We start from the raw sequence: 24227 nt of genomic DNA, 5'->3' as shown, positions 1-24227 counted from the left end.
GCACAAGAGCTAAGTGCAGTGTGTTTGTAGGTTCATGAAGGCACAAGAGCTAAGTGTAGTGTGTTTGCAGGTTCATGAAGGCACAAGAGCTAAGTGCAGTGTGTTTGCAGGTTCATGGAGGCACAAGAGCTAAGTGCAGTGTGTTTGCAGGTTCATGAAGGCACAAGAGCTAAGTGCAGTGTGTTTGCAGGTTCATGAAGGCACAAGAGCTAAGTGTAGTGTGTTTGCAGGTTCATGGAGGCACAAGAGCTAAGTGCAGTGTGTTTACAGGTTCATGAAGGCACAAGAGCTAAGTGCAGTGTGTTTGCAGGTTCATGAAGGCACAAGAGCTAAGTGTAGTGTGTTTGCAGGTTCATGAAGGCACAAGAGCTAAGTGTAGTGTGTTTGCAGGTTCATGGAGGCACAAGAGCTAAGTGCAGTGTGTTTACAGAATTACAGAGACTCAAGAGCTAAATGTAGTCTGTTTACAGGTTCATGGAGGCACAAGAGCTAAGTGCAGTGTGTTTGCAGCTTCATGGAGACTCAAGAGCTAAGGGCAGTGTGTTGAGAGGTTCATGGAGACTCAAGAGCTAAGTGCAGTGTGTTGAGAGGTTCATGGAGAAACACCACCTCAAAAACAAGGTCAAGGTGAATGAACAACAATAACATTCTACTACATGATCAAATGCATGCCATAGGACATGACTGAAATTGGTCAAGGTGCCACTTCAATGACCTTGAAAAAAATAACAACAGCCAAGGTCACTGAAAGTAAAAATGGTTCTTCCCAACTTCCCTATTAAAGTGAACAAGTCAGGTTGCTCTCAGACCCAGGATTTTACACACCTAATTACACAACCCGGGGGAAACCCACAACCATCCGCAGGTTGCTGTCAGACCCAGGATTTTATAGGCTTGATTGCAAACCCTGGGGGAAACTCACGACCATCTGCAGGGTGCTATCAGACCCAGGATTTTACAGGCCTGAATACAGATCCCGTGGGAAACCCACAACCATCTGCAGGGTGCTATCAGACCCAGGATTTTACACACCTAATTACACAGCCAGGGGGAAACCCACGACCATCTGCAGGTTGCTGTCAGACCCAGGATTTTATAGGCCTGATTGCAAACCCTGGGGGAAACTCACGACCATCCGCAGGTTGCTGTCAGACCCAGGATTTTACAGGCCTGATTACAAACGTCGAAGGAAACCCATGACCATCCACAGGTTGCTGTCAGACCCAAGATTTTATAGGCCTGATAACAAAGGAATAACTTATCCCATGCAATGACTCAGGTCTAAGACTAACAACTGTATCAAGCAATAAATGACAGGTATACATTTCTCCAGTTTGTCCAAAAATGTCATCAGCAAGGCGAGAAAAGAACAACAAATAACAGAACTCTTGGCTCTGAAAGGTAAGGCATTAGAATATTCTGTATTGTCAGCAATTGGCAGCAATAACTGGATAAAAAATGTCCAGTACCTGGAAAGTTTCAGCGACGTCAGCTCTATCTTCATCTGATCCATCACCGCCGGACTTCCATCGGATGCCTTTGCCTTTGCCATTTGAAACTCATTGCCCAGTGTCAGCATTCCCAGGTCGACGCAGAGCACGTTGGATGATGTGGAGGACTGGGGGACGACGATGAGCGGCGCTTTCATCTGGATGTCCAGGAGGATTCGCGCCGCTGTGGCCTGAATGTTCTGAGCCTGTTCCAGTGACTTCTCAGCCATTGTTTCACCCGCTTCCTTCAGCGCGTCCTTGGCTGTTTGGAAGTGGTCCATGTAAGCCTGCAAACATAGTTAGTGATTTTATTTGACTAGCCTTAAACACTTTACCCAGGAATTTGACACCTATACAGAAATTCAAACACCTTAACGGTTTCAAATTCCGATCTTTTTCCAGACCCCAATTCACAGTATCCAGAATCCTTGGGATATTTACCAGTTTTCACCCAAAAGTTGAACCTTTGGGCCTAAAAATGCTTTTCCAGGAGCTCATAAAGACCTTGAAATGATAGTTTTGATGATAACTTAGATTTGCCAGATAAGAAATTATTTAAACTCGACAGAAAAACCAACAAAGGTGAAAGGTTCAATCAGAAGCCAGCAATCTCTTGGCGTCTTCATTCAAAATTTCTGACTAACACTGACGCAGCACGTCATTCATCCATCCATCTGGAAATGAAATAGATTTACAAAGAAGCGGGTCGACCTTATTGTCAGTGACTATGTCCTGGTCCCTTACATACAAATCAGAAACACAGTCTCAAAGCTATAGTCATCGCAGAAAGATGTTCTGGTACTGGAGGTGGAAACTTGCTGTGCATCCAGGTGCCGTCCCACGTCAAATTGGTTGTCGTATAAAATGGTCATTTTCAGTGGTCAGTTTGGATTATGTTAATCTGCGACCTCTGTGTCAAGGTATCGGTTATTTAAACACAGAAACAAGTACACCTAGAAGCCATTGTCTATTTGTCAAATACATAATGTAATAAATAGAAGTAAAACAATTCAAGTGGATACTGTGGAAGAGTGGACATTGGACGTTTCATCCCAGAGAACAAAGGCCAAGGCAACGATTCAAGTGGATACTGTGGAAGAGTGGACATTGGACGTTTCATCCCAGAGAACAAAGGCCAAGGCAACGATTCAAGTGGATACTGTGGAAGAGTGGACATTGGACGTTTCATCCCAGAGAACAAAGGCCAAAGCAACGATTCAAGTGGATACTGTGGAAGAGTGGACATTGGACGTTCCATCCCACAGAACAAAGGCCAAAGCAACGATTCAAGTGGATACTGTGGAAGAGTGGACATTGGACGTTCCATCCCACAGAACAAAGGCCAAAGCAACGATTCAAGTGGATACCGTGGAAGAGTGGACATTGGACGTTTCATCCCAGAGAACAAAGGCCAAAGCAACGATTCAAGTGGATAGTGTGGAAGAGTGGACATTGGACGTTCCATCCCAGAGAACAAAGGCCAAAGCAACGATTCAAGTGGATACTGTGGAAGAGTGGACATTGGACGTTCCATCCCACAGAACAAAGGCCAAAGCAACGATTCAAGTGGATACTGTGGAAGAGTGGACATTGGACGTTCCATCCCAGAGAACAAAGGCCAAGGTAACGATTCGAGTGGATACTGCGGAAGAGTGGACATTGGACGTTTCATCCCACAGAACAAAGGCCAAAGCAACGATTCAAGTGGATATTGTGGAAGAGTGGACATTGGACGTTTCATCCCAGAGAACAAAGGCCAAAGCAACGATTCAAGTGGATACTGTGGAAGAGTGGACATTGGACGTTTCATCCCAGAGAACAAAGGCCAAAGCAACGATTCAAGTTCACAAATATCCCCAATCATTACTTCTCACTTCAGCTACCTGAACAGACTAATTTATGCTCAAAAAGCAACTAATGAGTGAAATTTCCATCTCTGCAAACGGAATTTTTGAATCTTACCAGAAGATCGGTGACGAACTTGTTCAGGAAAGTGATCTTCATACATCCGATCTTCACGGCCACGCTCGTGTCCACGCAGTTCATGTCAGCAAACTTCTCGCCCTCCGTGCCGCCGTTGTACGCCACAATATCTGCCTTCAGGACTTCTGAGCCTTCTATTGACAGGATCTGACAATGAAAAACAGTGCTTTATCACAACAAAAAACAAGGCATTCAGAGAATAACGGCAGATTGTGTGACTGAGCTGTTTGGACAACTTTCTGATACTGAATTTCAGTTGAATTCCTCGATACACATGTTCGTTTCATAGTGAATAAGCATGAGATATTGTGATCTCTGCAGATATCCTTCTATAGACAGTTTAGTAACACAACAATCATGCCACACCATAAAACAAGTAAATCCCCTTACCTGAGGGTAAAGTGACTTAGGACTGGGGTCAAACACTATCATGTCCCTTATCACTGCGGCAACCGTAGTCTTCGCCTGTTGGACAGCTACAGTGGACTCAATACCTAAAGAGAGAAACACATCCATGTACATTATTAGTCACGATCGATTTGATTGCTGTTCTATATGCACATGTACGTCACACTATAGAATTTTTACCTGTACATCACAGAAATTTTACCTGTATGACACACTATAGAATTTTTACCTGTACGTCACACTATAGAATTTTTACCTGTACATCACAGAAATTTTACCTGTATGACACACTATAGAATTTTTACCTGTACACCACAATTTAGCATTTTTACCTGTACATCACACTACAGAAGTTTCGCCTGTATGTCACACTACAGAATTTTTACCTGTACGTCAAGCTATAGAATTTTACCTGTAAGTCACACTATAGAATTTTTACCTGTACGTCACAGAAATTTTACCTGTATGACACACTATAGAATTTTTACCTGTACATCACACTCTAGAATTTTTCACTTCTGCCAAAGTCGTTAGTTTTTTAGGTGAAGGAAACCATAAACCACCGGAGGAGGGACAATTACATTTCACCCGTGGCCTTGATGATTTCAGAAACATCCTTTCTGATCAATTTTCACTGATATGAATGAGGCTGGGGGAAAGCACTCAGGCTTGAGTAAACCACTCACAGAGACAACAATGGATCAATGAAAGAGATAAGTATTACAACACAAACATGAAATGCACCTTATTTCACCCCAAAAAAGAACCCAACTGATGGAAAACTGCAATTCACAATGTGGCTGATATAGGGGACAGAGTGATGTACCTTTGATCTTCACATCTGTGATGAGTTTGTCGGCAGTGCAGATAGCGACCCCGAATGAGTCCAGGTTGGCCTTGACCTTGATGTCTATGATCTTGGGGTCCTTAGGCTTCACTTTACCTGTAGGTCAGATAATGCAAAAGATTTATTTATTTATTTGATTATTCTTTCATGCCGTACTCAAGAGTATTTCACTTACACCACAACAGCCAGCATTATGGTGGGTGAAAATCCGACAGACTTTCCCCACACACAGCTGGAGAGGAATCCAGCAAGAGCTGGACTTGAACTCACAGCGACCGCATTGGTGGGAGGATCCGGGTCATTGCACCGTTCTGGCGTGCTAGCCCTTACGGCCTCTGAGGACCCAATACAAAAGAGTAAGCAAACTAGACAAAGGCAGGCTGAGTTAAATCTGGGAAATTGTTATATTGCTACATGTATACCTACATGTATGATTTATGGCAACAACCTGAATTTGCTGATTAAATTAAATTTTCTCTATTAAAAATAAAATTCAAATTATTGCCCTTCAGTAAATATCAGACTCACATCTGTGTTATTTATAGTGTTCACGTGATGGTAAAATTTGAAAAATTTATAAAGAGAACTGCATTATAAATTGACCGAATTAAATCAATCCGACTTTATAACAGTAACATGAGCCCAGATGAGGCTGCTATTTCGGGAGTGGTAATTATCTGGTGTTTTCTAAAACAACAGCAAAAATTACAATGGATTTGCATTGCTCAATCTTTTGCCAAAAATCTCCAGTATGGTTTATTTAATTATTCATGCATCATCTGGTTTTTCCACGATATGGCTGAAATATTGCCGATGTGGCGTTAAGCCATAATCATTCATTCATTCATTCTGGTTTTTTCCATTTACACTTTCCTTCACAAGTACATTACACTGACACTGGTACTCACCTACCGACAGATTTTTGTTTTTTCTTGACTTTCTCATATTCAATTTGCCAATGTTTTGCTTGGGTTTACCACATTCACACTCAACATTCGTACGTTTCTGCATGGGCTTACCACATTTACACTCCACAATCTTATGTTTCTGCCTGGGTTTACCACATTCGCATTCCACAATCTTACATTTCTGCCTGGGTTTACCACATTTACACTCCACAATCTTACATTTTTTTGCCTGGGATTACCACATTTACACTCCACAATCTTACATTTCTGCCTGGGTTTACCACATTCGCACTCCACAATCGTACATTTCTGCTTGCATTTACCACATTCACACTCAACAATCTTATGTTTCTGCCTGGGTTTACCACATTCACACTCAACAATTGTGCATTTCTGCTTGCATTTACCACATTCACACTCAACAATGGTACATTTCTGCCTGGGTTTACCACATTCACACTCAACAATCTTACAGTTCTGCCAGGGTTTACCACATTCACACTCAACAATCTTACATTTCTGCTTGCATTTACCACATTCACACTCAACAATCGTACATTTCTGCTTGCATTTACCACATTCACACTCAACAATCTTACAGTTCTGCCTGGGTTTACCACATTCACACTCAACAATCTTACGTTTCCGCTTGGGTTTATCACATTCACACTCAACTATCGTACATTTCTGCCTGGGTTTACCACATTCACACTCTGCAATCTTACGTTTCTGCCTGGGTCTACCACAATCACACTCAACAATCGTACATTTCTGCCTGGGTTTACCACAATCACACTCAACAATCTTACGTTTCCGCTTGGGTTTATCCACAGTGCCATCCTTCTCTTTTCCGGCCTCGTCTTTCTCTGTAGTCTTCACCTCCTTCACAGTCGAAGGCGGGATGTTGGGCTGAAGACTCTGAGCGAACTCCATTAGGCCTAGCAGCGCCCCCAAGTGGAGAAGAACCTCAAGGGCAGAGAAGTGAACATTGATGCTCTGCTCCGTGTTGCCGTATGTTGTTGAGAACTCAGGGCCGTCTCCATTAGCCTGGTTACAAAACAGGTGTCAGGTAAAATCAGTTGAGTCTGGTTTTAATCCACCTCATGATAATCTAGGGTTTAACGGTCTGACGCCAAATCCAACAAGCCATTCCTTACGACAAATATGTGAGAGAAAATATTAAATACAATTTCAGAGTTACCTGTGTATTTTTGGGTCCCTACAAAGAAAAATTTTGACATGCTGATCCATGCTATCTTTATACAACTGTGTTAATATTTAAACTATGCAACATGATGACAGGTTACATTTTTTTTATGTCAGTCGGAATTTGTAGAACTGGTCACTGGGTCAATGAAGCTTCTAACTTCTTTCCATTCCCCTGGGTCATGGTTCACATTTACAGTAAATGACCTCAAAATTTGCTCATGTTTAAATTGCACTTTTTGCCAGACTGAGAGTTCTAATGATCTCAGAAAAGGTTTTAGTCTGAAATTACAGGTGTGCAGTTTGGGCAACTCAACTATGATGCTGACAAGGTTGTACCAAAGCCTAAACACACCAGAACCTAACTTAGCGAGGTTTTACCAAAGCTCAAACACACCAGAACCTAACCTGACTAGGTTTTACCAAAGCTCAAACACACCAGAACCTAACCTGACAAGGTTTTACCAAAGCCTAAACACACCAGAACCTAACCTGACTAGGTTTTACCAAAGCTCAAACACACCAGAACCTAACCTGACTAGGTTTTACCAAAGCTCAAACACACCAGAACCTAACCTGACTAGGTTTTACCAAAGCTCAAACACACCAGAACCTAACCTGACTAGGTTTTACCAAAGCTTAAACACACCAGAACCTAACCTGACTAGGTTTTACCAAAGCCTAAACTCACCAGTACCTAACCTAGGGAGGTTTTACCTAAGCCCAAACACACCAGAACCTAACCTGACAAGGTTTAACCAAAGCCTAAACTCACCAGTACCTAACCTCAGGAGGTTTTACCTAAGCCTAAACACACCAGAACCTAACCTGGCGAGGCTTTACATAAGCCTAAACACACCAGAACCTAACATGGCGAGGTTTTAGCAAAGCCTAAACACACCAGAACCTAACCTGACGAGGTTTTACCAAAGCTTAAACACACCAGAACCTAACCTGGCAAGGTTTTACCAAAGCCTAAACACACCAGAACCTAACCTAGGGGGGTTTTACCAAAGCCTAAACACACCAGAACCTAACCTGGCAAGGTTTTACCAAAGCCTAAACACACCAGAACCTAACCTAGGGGGGTTTTACCAAAGCCTAAACACACCAGAACCTAACCTAGGGGGGTTTTACCAAAGCCTAAACACACCAGAACCTAACCTAGGGGGGTTTTACCACAGCCAAAACACACCAGATCCTAACCTGACTAGGTTTTACCAAAGCTTAAACACACAAGAACCTAACCTGACTACTATACATACATTATTTATACCTCGAAACAGCTGAAAGTTCTGGTCTACTGTAATTCTTCAACTTTTTCACATGTTTACAAGGCGTTTATTCAAGCACAGTCTGTTTATTTATTTTATTTAATTCCTTTTTTATGCCATACTCTGGAATATTTCACTTATATGTTAGCAACCAACATTATAATGGGAGGAAACCAAGCAGAGCCCTGAGTAAAGGCACGACCATCCGCAAATTGTTGCCAGACCTCAACCATATTCTGAAGACATTCTTCTGTGTAAACTGATAAAATTGCATTTTTTTTCGAAAACCTGAAACTGGCCAATCCAACTAGTGCAGTTCTGCCTCCAAAATGAAACAAAAAAAGTGCATAAATTGCACTGAAAGTTGCTCTGATGTGCAAAAAAGTTGAGGAGTTAGGGTTAATAGGCCAATCAACCAAAGGTCTCGCGTATACATGTAATGTTTTAAACACATCACAATTTAAACACATCACAATCCAAACACATCATGATCATACCTTTAGATAGCTGACAGTCAGAAGTTTGAACTTGGGGTCTTTGTGAGCAGGAGTGTTGATAATATTAATGATGGGGCCTTCATCAGTGACTGGAAACAAAAAACGAAAAAACAAAAAAGAACTATGAATCTTTCTCATAAAAGACATTTTCCAAGGGTAAGGTTACACTATCTCACGGACTTATTAAGAACGAAGAAGTCAAGGAATCACCAGGTAAATGTAAAAGTTTTCACAAGCTTTCGACCCTCTTAGCCGAGAACGTCATTATTACTGAAACCATATACGGCTGACTCAGAGGAAGTACACGTAATTGTTGTTTGTGTGATGTACACAACTACTTTAATACAGAGCTTGAGAAAAAACATATTAAAATGTTACATGAAATCTTAAACAAAGACATCAACATAATGTTTGTAATTTATACCATCTAGAACGGGCAGGATGTACTTCGATAATACATTTTCCACAATCAATTAATCAACAATGTTAAATTAAAATAGCTGTATGGCGTACAAAAGACAGTTTTTGATCCGCAGGCCTGAGAAAGAGATATTTCAGTGAACTGCATAAAATTTTCGTCATATAAGCTATATTCAGTAAACTCATTTTCTCCATTCAAAAAGAATTATTTTCATAGATTCTTAAAAATTTTTCCGACATTTTCACTGTGTTGATGAACAAAAACCCTTAGCTCCACAACACTTGTCTTTTTTCCTGATAGGGTTAAATTTTAAAAAAACATCAATGTTTCCTCAATACGGAAGTTTTTTTAAATATTAAAGAAAGTGTTCCCTGAGAAGATTTATACAGGTGTGACAGTTAAACCAAAATGTTACCCCACACACACATAACTGAGGAGCTGGTCCATCCCAGGAGAGGCTAGCCACATAAGGTATTGGGTGGTGGATGGGAGGCGGGGCTGCTGGGGATGTGGCTTGGGTGAGGATGGGGGGGGGGGGTGAAATGTGGAGATGTTATGTGGGTGGGGGAAGGCATATGTTCTACAAAAAATATAACACATCTAAAGTGTAACTAAACCTTAAATATATGAAGGGGAGGCAAGTGACATTGTGACTGTGCATAAATTTTGTAAAATGCAACTCAAAATGCTTTTAAGTCTGTGCATGAAAGAAATTTGTACCAATACTTTTTCTTCGTACATCGTCATACATGTACTTTGGTCTGATTTCACTGTTAGTTTTAATACAGCTTGCTTAGTTTGGACGCCCAACAGTTTGTGAGCCCAAAAATGGCTCTGGATATGGCCCTTGAAGAGACATCATGGTCATTGCATTTAAAAAGGGGAAACTGAATCCTGCAAACAATATAAAGGGAGGGGGATGTGACGGGGAGTCGTGGGAGGTGTTACACACAATATACCAAAGAAGAACCTATTAGAGTGAAACTGATGTTTTCAAAAAAACAGAGGAGAAAGCATGTATATGATTCACAGATAAAAGAGGAGCTAAAGTAAAACTGAAACCCCCAAGAAAGGGAGATAGAGGACGTGGAATTACACGATGTACAAATAGATAAAAGAGGAGCTAAGGTGAAACTGAAACCCTCAAGAAAGGGAGATAGAGGAGGTGGAATTACACAATGTACAAACAGATAACAGAGGAGCTAAGATGAAACTGAAACCCCCAAGAAAGGGAGACAGAGGAGGTGGAATTACACAATGTACAAACAGATAAAAGAGGAGTTAAGGTGAAACTGAAACCCCCAAGAAAGGGAGATAGAGGACGTGGAATTACACGATGTACAAACAGATAAAAGAGGAGCTAAGGTGAAACTGAAACCCCCAAGAAAGGGAGATAGAGGAGGTGGAATTACACAATGTACAAACAGATAACAGAGGAGCTAAGGTGAAACTGAAACCCCCTAGAAAGCAAGATAGAGGACGTGGAATTACACGATGTACAAACAGATAAAAGAGGAGTTAAGGTGAAACTGAAACCCCCAAGAAAGGGAGATAGAGGAGGTGGAACTACACAATGTACACACAGATAACAGAGGAGCTAAGGTGAAACTGAAACCCCCTAGAAAGCAAGATAGAGGACGTGGAATTACACAATGTACAAACAAATAAAAGATGAGCCAACTTGGAAATAAAGCCTTCACCTGCACTGGACCAAAGGGAAAAGACCTCCCAGACAGAATGGTGAAAACTATCAAAAACGATGGGTGAAATGCCAAGAGATAAAAGACAGGGAAAAAATACTTCAGATCAAAATGTACTCAAATCTCCAAAGACATCATTCAAGTCATACCTGACTTCTGATAAGCTATCAAAAAGTGGGGAATAGTTATGTCTTTTAGGGTCAATATGACACTGTGGAAAACATAAAATGCTGAAATCTGTTCAAGTAAAAACCAATCGGTTGACAGTTTGAAGTGGTATGTTTATTTTTCCTTATCTGATTAATCAAGTCACCACCAATCAAATGAGAACTGGATTTGAACCTACAGCCTCACTGGGCAATTGCCATTTGACAGCGGCAAGATTTCTCAATTTATTTGATATATGTAGTTGGTGTTACGTCATACTAAAGAGTATTTCACTTATATGATGGCGGCCAGCATTATGGTGGGAGAAAATCGCGCAAACCCCATGGGAAACCCATGACCATCAGCAGGTTACTGGCAGGCCTTCCCAATACTGTGCATGACTGATGTCCGGTGTATGGAGGAAGTCCGAACACCCCGAGGAAACCACTGCCCTATGCCAAGTACATGTACCTGACAAGCCTTCTGACTTGAAGCTTCAAAAGGATAAGCTGGTTTCAAGACCGCCAAGAAATGCTGGTTCACGACAAGGCCAATGCTAAAGTTGAATGAGCCAGTAAGATACGTTTCATATTATCATTGATCAATTTGATCCCAGATGAGCATTTGCTACAAAATCATGAATTGTGATTATTACTGTATTCATAGTTAATTTCATTTAGCGTTATTTCATTTAACGCTAAGAATGAATGACCAATTTGGCCGTATTAAATGTAGCCATATCATGGAGAGAATAATTTAATGCAAGAAGAAGAGATTCTAACAAGCACCACCTAAGTAAGGTTAATCAATTCAGCACAAATTGTTTATACCTGTGAGAAGTTTGTTGTTGATCAGCTGATCGCGAAGTTGATCCGAGTCTGGTCGCACAAACAGGCAAATATCACAGATGTCACGACCACAGAAAGGTCACACATACAAATGACAAGGTCAAATGTCAACATGCAAATGTATACATGGAAAGTCAAAAAAGAAGAACAATGATTAGAGGAAGAATACAACAGCAACGATCGTATACAAGTAATTTTCAGTTCAGCCATCATTGGTTTGGGCATATACATGTGCATGTGTAACCACACAGGACACATGCACTTGTGTATGTGTAACCACACAGGACATATGCACTTGTGTATGTGTAACCACACAGGACACATGCACTTGTGTATGTGTAACCACACAGGACACATGCACTTGTATATGTGTAACCACACAGGACACATGCACTTGTATCTGTGTAACCACACAGGACACATGCACTTAACCACATGTCTTCTAGGTGTATGAGGTTGATCAGTACTAATTCTTTTCGTTTTATTCATCAAATTACAGTTCAGTACATCAAACAACATCACATTTTTTTTCAATCCAAATATCTGCAAATTAAAAGAAGAATACACACTCATACAAAGTTTTTCACAGTTGTAAATTCTGACTCCACTGATGGCTTGAACATAAATTTAAAGAAAAAGTTTAACAAGAAAACAACCATGCATACACATATAACTTAAATGTAGCAGTGCTTATACATGGCAATACAATAGAGCAAAAAGTTTCATTATTTCACGGACACTACTCTAAATCAATAACAAACAACTATACAGTAGCTGTCATAAATGAAGGCAAAGAAAACTTTGAATGAATGAATGCATGAATGAATGCTTGGGGTTTAACATCGTACTTTACAATTTTTCAGTCATATGACAATGAAAGAAAATAATCTATTGGAAAAAGACCATAATTTACCACACTTTCATAACTTCTTTTCTTACCACACTTTCATAACTTCTTTTCCTGTTTTAAATATGGCACAGGTATTTTTTTACTTCAAGAAAATGACAACATGAAGTATTTTCAGCAGTATGTATTAGGATGTGTATGACTTAAATTTAAAGCCTTCTTTGCCTTTATGAGAAGCTGAGATATCAGAAGAAACATGCCAATAAAGACAACCGGAAAAGACATGCCAATAAAGATTACGGGAAAAGACAGTGTAGGTAGTACTGACCTACACAAGAGAAACACCCATCTGGAGCCACTTTCACAGAAATTTTATGAAACCATTTTCTTGTGAATTGTTTTACGTCAGTGTTGCTATCTAGTTTATAACACATTAATGCAACAGAACCCCAAATCTAAAAAAAATTCAAAAACTTCACCTTTCAAAACTTTTCACTTAGCTGCAAATAGTACAGCCCTTTAATACTGGGTTATAAATTAGCAGGTGATTTCCGAAAAGAAATTATTCGAAACATTATCGGGATTACGGTATGAGAAAGACACGTAGAGCAAAAGTGGTCCCTGATTTTGAAAGTATAGACAACTGTACCGAAATACAATTTACAAAATTAATGTAGTGACTATAGAAGTCTGCATAGACAGTACAAAGCGACACCCACTGACCTTTCAACTTGAGATGCTGTAAGTAGATCCCGCCCAGATATGCCTCCACGCTCATGTCAAACGTTCGCATCTTCATCGTGGTGCCGAGCCGCTCAACCAGGAGCCTCACCATTGGCACTTCCTGCTTGTTGATTCGCTGTGACAGAGTTATCTCCACCTGCCAGTACAAACAGCTTATGAATATTCAATACGGAATTCCAGGCGATTGTGTGCATGCAGGAAAGTCCAAAAACACAAGGAAACTTATGATAGCATCTAGGGAAGCCAATGAAAATGTGGGGAAATTTAAGATAGCATCTAGGGAAGCCAATGAAAACGTGGGGAAACTTAAGATAGCATTTATGGAAGCCAATAAAAGCATGGGGAAACTTATGATAGCATCTAGGGAAGCCAATGAAAACGTGGGGAAACTTATGATAGTATCAATGAAAACGTGGGGAAGCTTATGATAGCATCTAGAGAAGCCAATAAAAACATGGGGAAATTTATGATAGATGCTAGAAAGCCAATGAAAACATAGGGAAACCTATGACAGTTTCTGGGAAAGCCAATAAACACATGGAGAAACTTACGATAGCAACTGTGGAAGGCAATAAAAACATGGGGAAACTTACGATACCTTCTAGCGAAGCCAATAAACACATGGGAAACTTATGATAGCATCTAGGGAAACCAATAAAAGCATGGTGGAACTTATGGCACATCTGGGGAAGCCAATAACAATATGGGGAAACCTGTGATGGCATCTAAGGAATCCCACAAAAACATGGGGAAAACCAAAAAGAAATTGCCATGAGGTAATACCATCACAGCTTGGAGGGAAACAAAAAAGAGCATAAGGAAAACCAAGAAGAATGCAGAGGAAATCAGCATTAGGCAACCCGTGATAGCATGGAGGGAGCATTTGGACAACTCAGAAGAACATAGAGCAAATCCAGGGTCATGTGGATAGAGGAAACACAAAAGAACATAGGGGAAACTCATGATAGCAAGGAGAAAAATTTGAAAGAGCATAAGAGGAAACCCAGGACATCATGGGAGAGGAAACCTAGAGAAACATGAGGGAAAACCCAGATGTATGGTAGTAACCCACAAGGCAATGGAAGAAACCCCTAAAAAAACACACAGGGAAATACAGGATAACATTGAATAAATCTGAAGAAACACGAGGGAAACACAGTTAGGACAGAATGAAGAAATCCAAGAATGGGGGAGACTCACCTACCATAGTAATTCTGAGCTTTGAGGAAAGGCACCAATAAGTTAATCATCCTGCACATTCTTGTACAAATTAAAATCTCACAACAGTAAATGTGAGAAGCAGACTTCAAGTTTTGGACGAGCCATAACTGCACAGGTATGTGAAAAACAGGCCGCAGTATATGTTACCTTTTTAATCTCAAAGTTCAGCTCCATGTCTGTGGCATTGACGTACTCCTGTGAGGTGGCTCTCTGTAGTGAGGACGACTTTCCCTGGGGACAAAGTAAGCACATGTTAATGATCAATTAACAGTCTTATTTAGCCGTGTCAATAGGCCTTAATGATTTCAAAATTTCCAGAGCATTTCCGGACCCAAAATTCACACTTTTCAGGCTTTTTATAAATATTCTACAGCTATACAAGATTTGAGGACATGAACTAATGATCTTATTAAATGAACATTTCTCACAGAAGGTATATCACGCAATTTCCAAGATGCTGGAACACAAATTACTTCAAAACAAAGTCAGCATATGGAATGTATTTATTTGGTTGATGTTTTGCGCTGTTTTGCGCTGTTTTGCTCCAGAATATTTCACTCATACAAAGGCAGCCAACATTATGGTGGGAGGAAACTGGATAGAGCCTGAGGGAAACTCACAACCATCCGCAGGTTGCTGTCAGACCTTCCCATGTATGGCTGGAGAGGAAGCCAGCATGACCTGGACTGGAACTCACAGCGACCGCATCGGTGAAAGGCTCCTGGGTGATTGCATACTACATGTGCATACAGTCTAAGGTCAGTTGGTTCTGTGGTCTGTTTGTAGAACAGCCCACGAACAGCCTCTCAACTGCAAGAGCCAACAAACAGGCTCTCAACTGCAACAGCCCACAAACAGGCTCTCAACTGCAACAGCCCACAAACAGGCTCTAAACTGCAACAGCCCATAAACAGGATCTCAACTGCAACAGCCCACAAACAGGCTCTCAACTGCAAGACATTTCAAGGCCCAACCACAAAAGGCACCCTTTTTCTCAAGGTCTGCAAAAGTTGCTTGCATTTTCCAAGCTATTAAAGGTTTCCTGGGCCCTGTACAAACCCTATTTTAATCATTTCCTCCAAAGTAGGTATTGTGCACGGCTTCAACCAGTCTAAAGGCACGGCTTCAACCAGCCTAAAGGCATGGCTTCAACCAGCCTAAAGGCATGGCTTCAACCAACCTAAAGGTACTGTAGCTGCTGTGGTCTGTTTACAATGATATTTTTCTGCCTGGCACTGATGTCACAATAACTCAATTCAACACTATTATTTTCTTCTACTTTAATATTTCATTCTTTTCGCAAAGTTTGCAAAGTGTTTATTAAAGTATATTCCGAAGGCATTAGTCTTTGTAGAATTGCTAGAAATTATACTTTTTGCAAAGCCCTGAAATTGGCCAATCCAACCAATACAGTTTTGACCTCAGAATCAAATTACAAATGGGCATAAATTCCACTGAAAGCTTTTATTTTGTCACTCCTTGTAATTTACTCACAGTTCCTCCTGGAGGAGGATTCACGACTTTCTTCAGGCTGTTGGGTGAAACATCAGGCTCTGCGGCGGAGGGCAAAGTGCTGGGGCCCTGCAACATGGATATACCAAGCTCATAAAACATGTAAAACGTGTGCAGAAGAACTATGGGTAACAAGGCCAGATGAAACAGACAGCTAACAACATGGTTACCTGGAATGCTGGACTCCTTTACTGACAAAGGTAGCATGTGATTATACAACTTACAGGTACAGGTGAACCACAATGTGTTCCGACTCAAGTTGCTGATAAATGGCTAGTTCTACACTGATTAGTAAATAATTCCTGGCACACGGATAGCTGCAGACGAACAGATGCTGACCCAGGAATAGTAGCTCATTAATGAACTGTTACTGAGCAGTAAATATTTACTGATCCATGAATAGCTGTTGATCAGTGAATAACTGCTTATCATTGAAAAGTTAATGATCCACGAATACTTGCTGATCCATGACCATTTGATCAGTGAATAGTTACTGGATGATCCATGAATACTTGCTGATCCATGACCATTTGATCAGTGAATAGTTACTGGATGATCCATGAATACTTGCTGATCCATGGCCATTTGATCAGTGAATAGTTACTGAATGATCCATGAATACTTGCTGATCCATGACCATTTGATCAGTGAATAGTTACTGGATGATCCATGAACACTTGCTGATCCATGACCATTTGATCAGTGAATAGTTACTGGATGATCCATGAATACTTGCTGATCCATGGTCATTTGATCAGTGAATAGTTACTGGATGATCCATGAATACTTGCTGATCCATGGCCATTTGATCAGTGAATAGTTACTGAATGATCCATGAATACTTGCTGATCCATGACCATTTGATCAGTGAATAGTTACTGGATGATCCATGAACACTTGCTGATCCATGCCCATTTGATCAGTGAATAGTTACTGGATGATCCATGAATACTTGCTGATCCATGGCCAGTTGATCAGTGAACAGTTACTGGATGATCCATGAACACTTGCTGATCCATGGTCATTTGATCAGTGAATAGTTACTGGATGATCCATGAATACTTGCTGATCCATGGTCATTTGATCAGTGAATAGTTACTGGATGATCCATGAATACTTGCTGATCCATGGCCATTTGATCAGTGAATAGTTACTGGATGATCCATGAACACTTGCTGATCCATGACCATTTGATCAGTGAATAGTTACTGGATGATCCATGAATACTTGCTGATCCATGGCTAGTTGATCAGTGAACAGTTACTGGATGATCCATGAACACTTGCTGATCCATGGCCAGTTGACCAGTGAACAGTTACTGGATGATCCATGAATACTGGCTGATCCATGGCCAGTTGATCAGTGAATAGTTACTGGATGATCCATGAATACTTGCTGATCCATGACCATTTGATCAGTGAATAGTTACTGGATGATCCATGAACACTTGCTGATCCATGGTCATTTGATCAGTGAATAGTTACTGGATGATCCATGAATACTTGCTGATCCATGACCAGTTGATCAATGAACAGTTACTGGATGATCCATGAATAGCTGCTGACAGAGGCATACAATACAAGGTTTGCAAGACTTCCAACAATACACCACCATGAGCAGCCATGAGCTGTTTTAACTATAAATCTTACCCTGTGTATACATGTATAAGAGGTTTAAAAAAACCTTAATCACAGACACAGAAACGTCCCTGATTGACTGATGTGAAACACACATGAAGACAACTTCTAGTCCACATTATTAAAACTGATATTTAGGCAGTATACATTTTTCAAACTTTAACCACAGCAATCGTATATACACTGTCAGGCAATCGGCATTTACTTTGCTTTTCTTTAACCCATATACCCATGTTTTTTTTTTTCAAACAGAATTTTAAGAAATCAGCATTAATTATTGAATGGTATTCAGCGTTCCACTCCTTTGACAAAAAAGTGAGAAGTAATAAAAACTCAAACAAAATCAAATAATAAAAAACAATATCAAGAAAGAGCTGTAACAATCTGAACAACTTACCACTGTGGGCATGTTCCAAACATTAACATACAACCTTATCTTAACGCAATGGGTAGACATTCCTAATAAACAGAGATGTCCCATACAGTGTACTTAATATGGAGTGTCTACCTGCACATGTAGGTATCATCAGCAACAGTAAAACCAAACCTTTTTATATGTAAATGTAGGTACTTCAGTCATATATGCATTATGCAGTAATGGTACATCACCAACAGTAAAACCAACCCACTTTACATGTAAATGTAGGTACTTCAGTCATATATGCATTATGCAGTAATGGTACATCACCAACAGTAAAACCAAACCTTTTTATATGTAAATGTAGGTACTTCAGCCATATATGCATTATGCAGTAATGGTACATCACCAACAGTAAAACCAAACCTTTTTATATGTAAATGTAGGTATTTCAGTCATATATGCATTATGCAGTAATGGTACATCACCAACAGTAAAACCAACCCACTTTACATGTACATGTATGCACACAACCAATCCCTCTTTTTGTATTGCTTTGTATGGCATAATTACTGAATGTATGGCTACTTTAGATACCGTTATGTGTGCAGACTATTTGTCTGGTCACTGTTAATATTTACTTGTTTGTTTTGTCACCCTGTCAGAGGGCCTCTGGGAAGAACAGTTTTTGAAACTGACACCCTGTCAGAGGGCCTCTGGGAAGAACAGTTTTTGTAACTGACACCCTGTCAGAGGGCCTCTGGGAAGAACCGGTTTTTGTAACTGACAGAGTAAATGTTCATCATTTGTCACCCTCAGAAAATAGAGTAAATATATATACATATAAGTGAAATATTCTTGAGTACATCGTAAAACACCAATCAAATAATAAATTTTTCTCTCGCATGTGATTTAAATTACTGTATCAGACGTCTCTGTCACAGCTGTGCAAACATTGCAAATCCTAACCAAATATCAAGATAAAACTCAAACCACAGCCAAATAAAACCAAATCCCTGAAACAAACATGAAAACTGGCACCGTCACCTTGACAACTGTCCATTACAATACCTTGGGTTTCTTTCTGATGGTGAGCTAAAATATGTAAAACAATCCCCTTGTAACATATATATATATACAAGATTTTGTCATCACATGCTTCCTAGAAAAAAAGCATTGGGTTTTTCAAAATATTGTATTTCACCTTTTACACGGTTTTCTATGTGAAAATGCACTTTCAGAAGCACATAAAGGTATTAAAATGATGCTTTTCCTTTACGATATTCCTTGCTTTACCATATTGGAGACTTGTCCCCATGGCAATATTGTACAGTGATGTGGCTGACAGACCTTCCCACAGCTGGAGAGGAAGCCAGCATGAGCTGAACTTGAACCCATAGCGACCGCAATGGTGATTACGCTGCGCTAGCATGCTAACCAACTAGACCACGGAGGTCCCCCCCCCCCACCCCCCGGATAATATAGAGTGAAACCGCCCGGCCAGTACAGGCAGACTGGTGTCACCTAGCCACTACAGTGTGAAACCAACAGGCTGATATGAACTGAAACCGCCTGGCAGATCTGGTGTGGCACCTCATGAATCACAGTGGCATGGCATCCATACATGTACATGTACTTACATTCATCACTCTGTACCCATGGTTATCCCAACTCTACCACACTCTGCACCATGATTATCCCACCTACCACACTCTGCACCCATGGTTATCCCAACTCTACCACACTCTGTACCCATGGTTATCCCAACTCTACCACACTCTGCACCCATGATTATCCCACCTACCACACTCTGTACCCATGATTATCCCAACTACCACACTTTGTACCCATGATTATAACAACTCTACCACACTTTGTACCCATGATTATCCCAACTACCACACTTTGTACCCATGATTATAACAACTCTACCACACTTTGTACCCATGATTATCCAACTACCACACTTTGTACCCATGATTATAACAACTCTACCACACTTTGTACCCATGATTATCCCAACTACCACACTTTGTACCCATGATTATAACAACTCTACCACACTTTGTACCATGATTATCCCAACTCTACCACACTTTGTACACACGATTATCCCAACTACCACACTTTGTACCCATGATTATCCCAACTCTACCACACTCTGTACCCATGATTATAACAACTCTACCACACTTTGTACCCATGATTATCCCAACTCTACCACACTTTGTACCCATGATTATAACAACTCTACCACACTTTGTACCCATGATTATCCCAACTACCACACTTTGTACCCATGATTATAACAACTCTACCACACTTTGTACCCATGATTATCCCAACTCTACCACACTTTGTACACACGATTATCCCAACTACCACACTTTGTACCCATGATTATCCCAACTCTACCACACTCTGTACCCATGATTATCCCAACTACCACACTTTGTACCCATGATTATCCCAACTCTGCCACACTCTGTACCCATGATTATCCCAACCCTACCACACTTTGTACCCATGATTATCCCAACTCTACCACACTTTGTACCCATGATTATCCCAACTCTACCACACTCTGCACCCATGATTATCCCAACTCTACCACTTTGTACCTATGATTATCACAACTCTACCACTCTCTGCACCCATGATTATCCCAACTCTACCACACTCTGTACCCATGATTATCCCAACTCTACCACACTTTGTAGCCATGATTATCCCACCTACCACACTTTGTACCCATGATTATCCCACCTACCACACTTTGTACCCACAATTATCCCAACTCTACCACACTTTGTACCCATGATTATCCCAACTCTACCACACTCTGCACCCATGATTATCCCAACTACCACACTTTGTACCCATGATTATCCCACCTACCACACTTTGTACCCACGATTATCCCACCTACCACACTTTGTACCCATGATTATTCCAACTCTACCACATTTTGTACCCAGGATTATCCCAACTCTACCACACCCTGCACCCATGATTATCCCAACTACCACACTTTGTACCCATGATTATCCCACCTACCACACTTTGTACCCACGATTATCCCACCTACCACACTTTGTACCCATGATTATCACAACTCTGCCACACTTTGTAACCATGATTATCCCACCTAGCACACTTTGTACCCACAATTATCCCAACTCTACCACACTCTGTACCCATAATTATCCCAACTCTACCACAATTTCTACCCATGATTATCCCAACTCTACCACTGTCTAATCGTTTCACCAACATGCCATATACAACTGCATGCACCACTCAGACACCATGGCATTTGTTAAAATTCAATCGGACGTTTATATCTCTCCACATGTTAAATATATCTCTCCACATGTTAAACGTGCTGAAATCTGTATTGGACGTTTTAAATATATCCCTTCACATGTCCATCGTAATGAAATTTGTATTGGAGGTTTATATCCCTTCACATGTTCAACGTGATGAAATTTGTATTGGACGTTTATATCCCTCCACATGTTCAACGTGATGAAATAAAAGTTATAAATCCACCAAAAATACCTACAGCGAAAATATCCTCCATGTCGGTGTCCGGTGGTTCTGGTAGTGGAATACTCATGCCCAGGTCAATCAACTGCTGCAGTCTGTAGTCGGACAGTCCTAGACTCAGCAACGGCAACTCTCCCGATACCTTCATCCTGTTAACACACAACTCAAAGGTTATTATTGATAGTCTGATACTAAGTGAAGGAGACTTCTAATACCTTTGTCTTGAGAACACAGTCAACACATGTCCCAGTGGATACGAGTAACTGCACTGTCGCACGAACTGGGAACTAAAGTCTGGTTCTTTGTGATGTCATCTAACAGGATCCCGTCAATACTGCGGAAGAGTATTCTAATACTTATTTGACTCCTGTTAATGCTGTACTCTGGAACCTATCAGCATTTTATCCAGGTTACTGAGGTTTACGGGTGAACAGGGTAGAGAAAACCCAGGTATCTGACGAACATCCTGACTTGAGGCTATAGCTGAACTAAGGAGAGCTGGAATATTCTGTGCAGACTGAAAAAAGTATCAATTTTTGTGAAGCCTTGAAACTGGTCTACTCAACCAATGTAATTCTGTCTCCAAAATCATTCTAAAAATGTACATAAATTGCACTGAAAGTTGCTGTTTTATTTGGAAAAAGGTTGAGGAATAAGAGTACGCTAAATTTTAAGACAAACGCTGTGAGATTTATCTTACTTGGCCATACGTGGGTCCTTGTCAAACATACACTTCTGCAGGCACAGGTGGATGGAGATGGGGCGTAACACGTGCATGTTGGAGTTCCCCATCCTCCTGGCACTCCGCCAGTCCTCATCTGTGGATACCATGGAAACACAGATACTTACTTCACTCATACTGTAGATCTTAGCCAATAAAACCAGAGACGTGTATGATAATTGTAGATATAGTGACGGTCACATGTGATTACAATCTGAGCAAAAACTGCCGTTGGACATCAGCATACATGTATCTCAACAGTGTATAAAATGTCACACAAGTACATGTACTGTGTTAGGACAAAATTTATTTATTTGATTGGTGTTTTATGCCGTACTCAAGAATATTTCACTTATATGATGGCAACCAACATCTTAATGAAAGGAAAAATGGATTGGCCCAGGGAAACCCAGGGAGACCATCTGCAGGTCTCAGGCAGGCTTTCTTGCATAGGAGATGAAGCCAGCAGCAGCTGGACTTAAGCTCACAGCGACCACACAGGTGAGAGGCTCCACAGTTGGCCCTATGACAAAACTGGACAGTGAGTTACATATCTTTCGTATCTGGACAACACAGGGCAGTGTGATACGTACTTCCTGTAGCATAGAGCACCTGGATACTCTGTAGCTGGATGTTAAACTTGTCATAGGCTCGTAACATGACCTCCTCCACCGTCTCCATCTGTCAAACAGACACAAAACTCAGCTACAACAGCAAAATCTGACACTTTCTGATCCACCATCTAACAGCTCTGCTCAACCCAAAACAAAAGCTGCATTAACAGCACATGTGGTGGAACAGCTTACACTTATACCAAGATTCGTAACAAAATTAACAGCCAATCATCAATCTTAATGAATGCTGAAGAAATGAATGAACAGTTTGTTCCAATTGTGTGTGTGCGCGTGTATGTGTGTGTATGTGTGTGTGAGCGCGTGCATTTGTGTGTATGTGCATGTGTGTGCGCGTGCATTCATGTGCATGTGTGTGTGCGCGTGCATTTGTGTGCATGTGTGTGTGTGTGCACGCGCATTTGTGTGTGTGTGTGTGTGTGTTTGTGCATGTGTGTGTGTCTGCGCGCATTTGTGTTCATGTGCACGTGCATTTGTGTGCATGTGTGTGTGCATGTGTGTGTGCATGTGTGCGTGTGTGCACGCGCATTTGTGTGTGTGTGCGTGCGCGTGGTGCATGTGTGTGTGTGTGCATGTGTGTGCGCGCGTGCATATGTGTGTGCATGTTTGTGTGTGCGCGCATCTGTGTGTGTGCGTGCATTTGTGTGCATGTATGTGTGCACGCGCATTTGTGTGTGTGTGTGTGTTTGTGTGTGTGCATGTGTGTGTGTGTGCATTTGTCTGTGTGTGTGTGTGTGTGTGTGCGCGTGCATTTGTGTGTGTGTGTGTGTGTGTGTGTGCATGTGTGTGTGTATGTGTGTGTGCATGTGTATATGTGTGTGTGTGTGTGTGTGTGTGTGTGTGTGTGTGTGTGAGTGTAAGTGTCAGACTCACAGTTTATCAACATCAGGAAAATACTTGTACTCCTACTTCTTTGATGTGAATGTCGCTAGTCAGATGCCAAACGTTTTAGAATGTTTAATAGACAACCACTTAACAAATAATTAAAATATTCAAAAGTTTAATTAGTTAAATCCATTACATGTGTAGTATAGCAAATGGTATTAAATAAGATTGCAGTGGCTTTAAATACATGTACATGTGTGTATGTCCATTTCATTTGTATTCTAAAATATTTCACCCGTTACCATGGCAGCGTATAAAGTACAAATTGTGCAAACTCCATGAATAGTTACAGTAACTCATACCTTTCTGAGCAATTATTAAACAAATTTCCAAGAGTTGTTTATTTCTAAGAGCAACACGGGATTCAACTGAAGGACCTTCTCGGACCTTCC

General features: G+C 40.8%; 1 protein-coding gene across 1 annotated transcript; it reads right to left on the bottom strand.

The window, feature by feature from the left end:
* Window positions 1-1258: 1258 nt before the first annotated feature.
* On the bottom strand, window positions 1259-23160 carry LOC135462988 (intermembrane lipid transfer protein VPS13C-like). Its single transcript, XM_064740313.1, has 14 exons — window positions 22912-23160; window positions 22298-22415; window positions 21614-21746; window positions 19120-19143; window positions 16036-16122; window positions 14689-14772; window positions 13300-13456; window positions 11712-11759; window positions 8614-8702; window positions 6446-6683; window positions 4708-4824; window positions 3864-3967; window positions 3453-3620; window positions 1259-1777 (listed from the first exon to the last, which is right to left on the bottom strand). Exons 1-14 carry the CDS (start codon window positions 22997-22999, stop codon window positions 1259-1261), a joined length of 1974 nt encoding a protein of 657 aa, XP_064596383.1. The 5' UTR covers window positions 23000-23160.
* Between the last annotated feature and the right edge of the window lie 1067 nt (window positions 23161-24227).

Source organism: Liolophura sinensis, chromosome 2, assembly GCF_032854445.1.
Source record: "Liolophura sinensis isolate JHLJ2023 chromosome 2, CUHK_Ljap_v2, whole genome shotgun sequence".
Classification (NCBI taxonomy): Eukaryota; Metazoa; Mollusca; class Polyplacophora; order Chitonida; family Chitonidae; genus Liolophura; species Liolophura sinensis.
The sequence above is the reverse complement of the archived record's forward strand: the minus strand, read 5'-3'. Positions and strand labels throughout refer to the sequence as shown.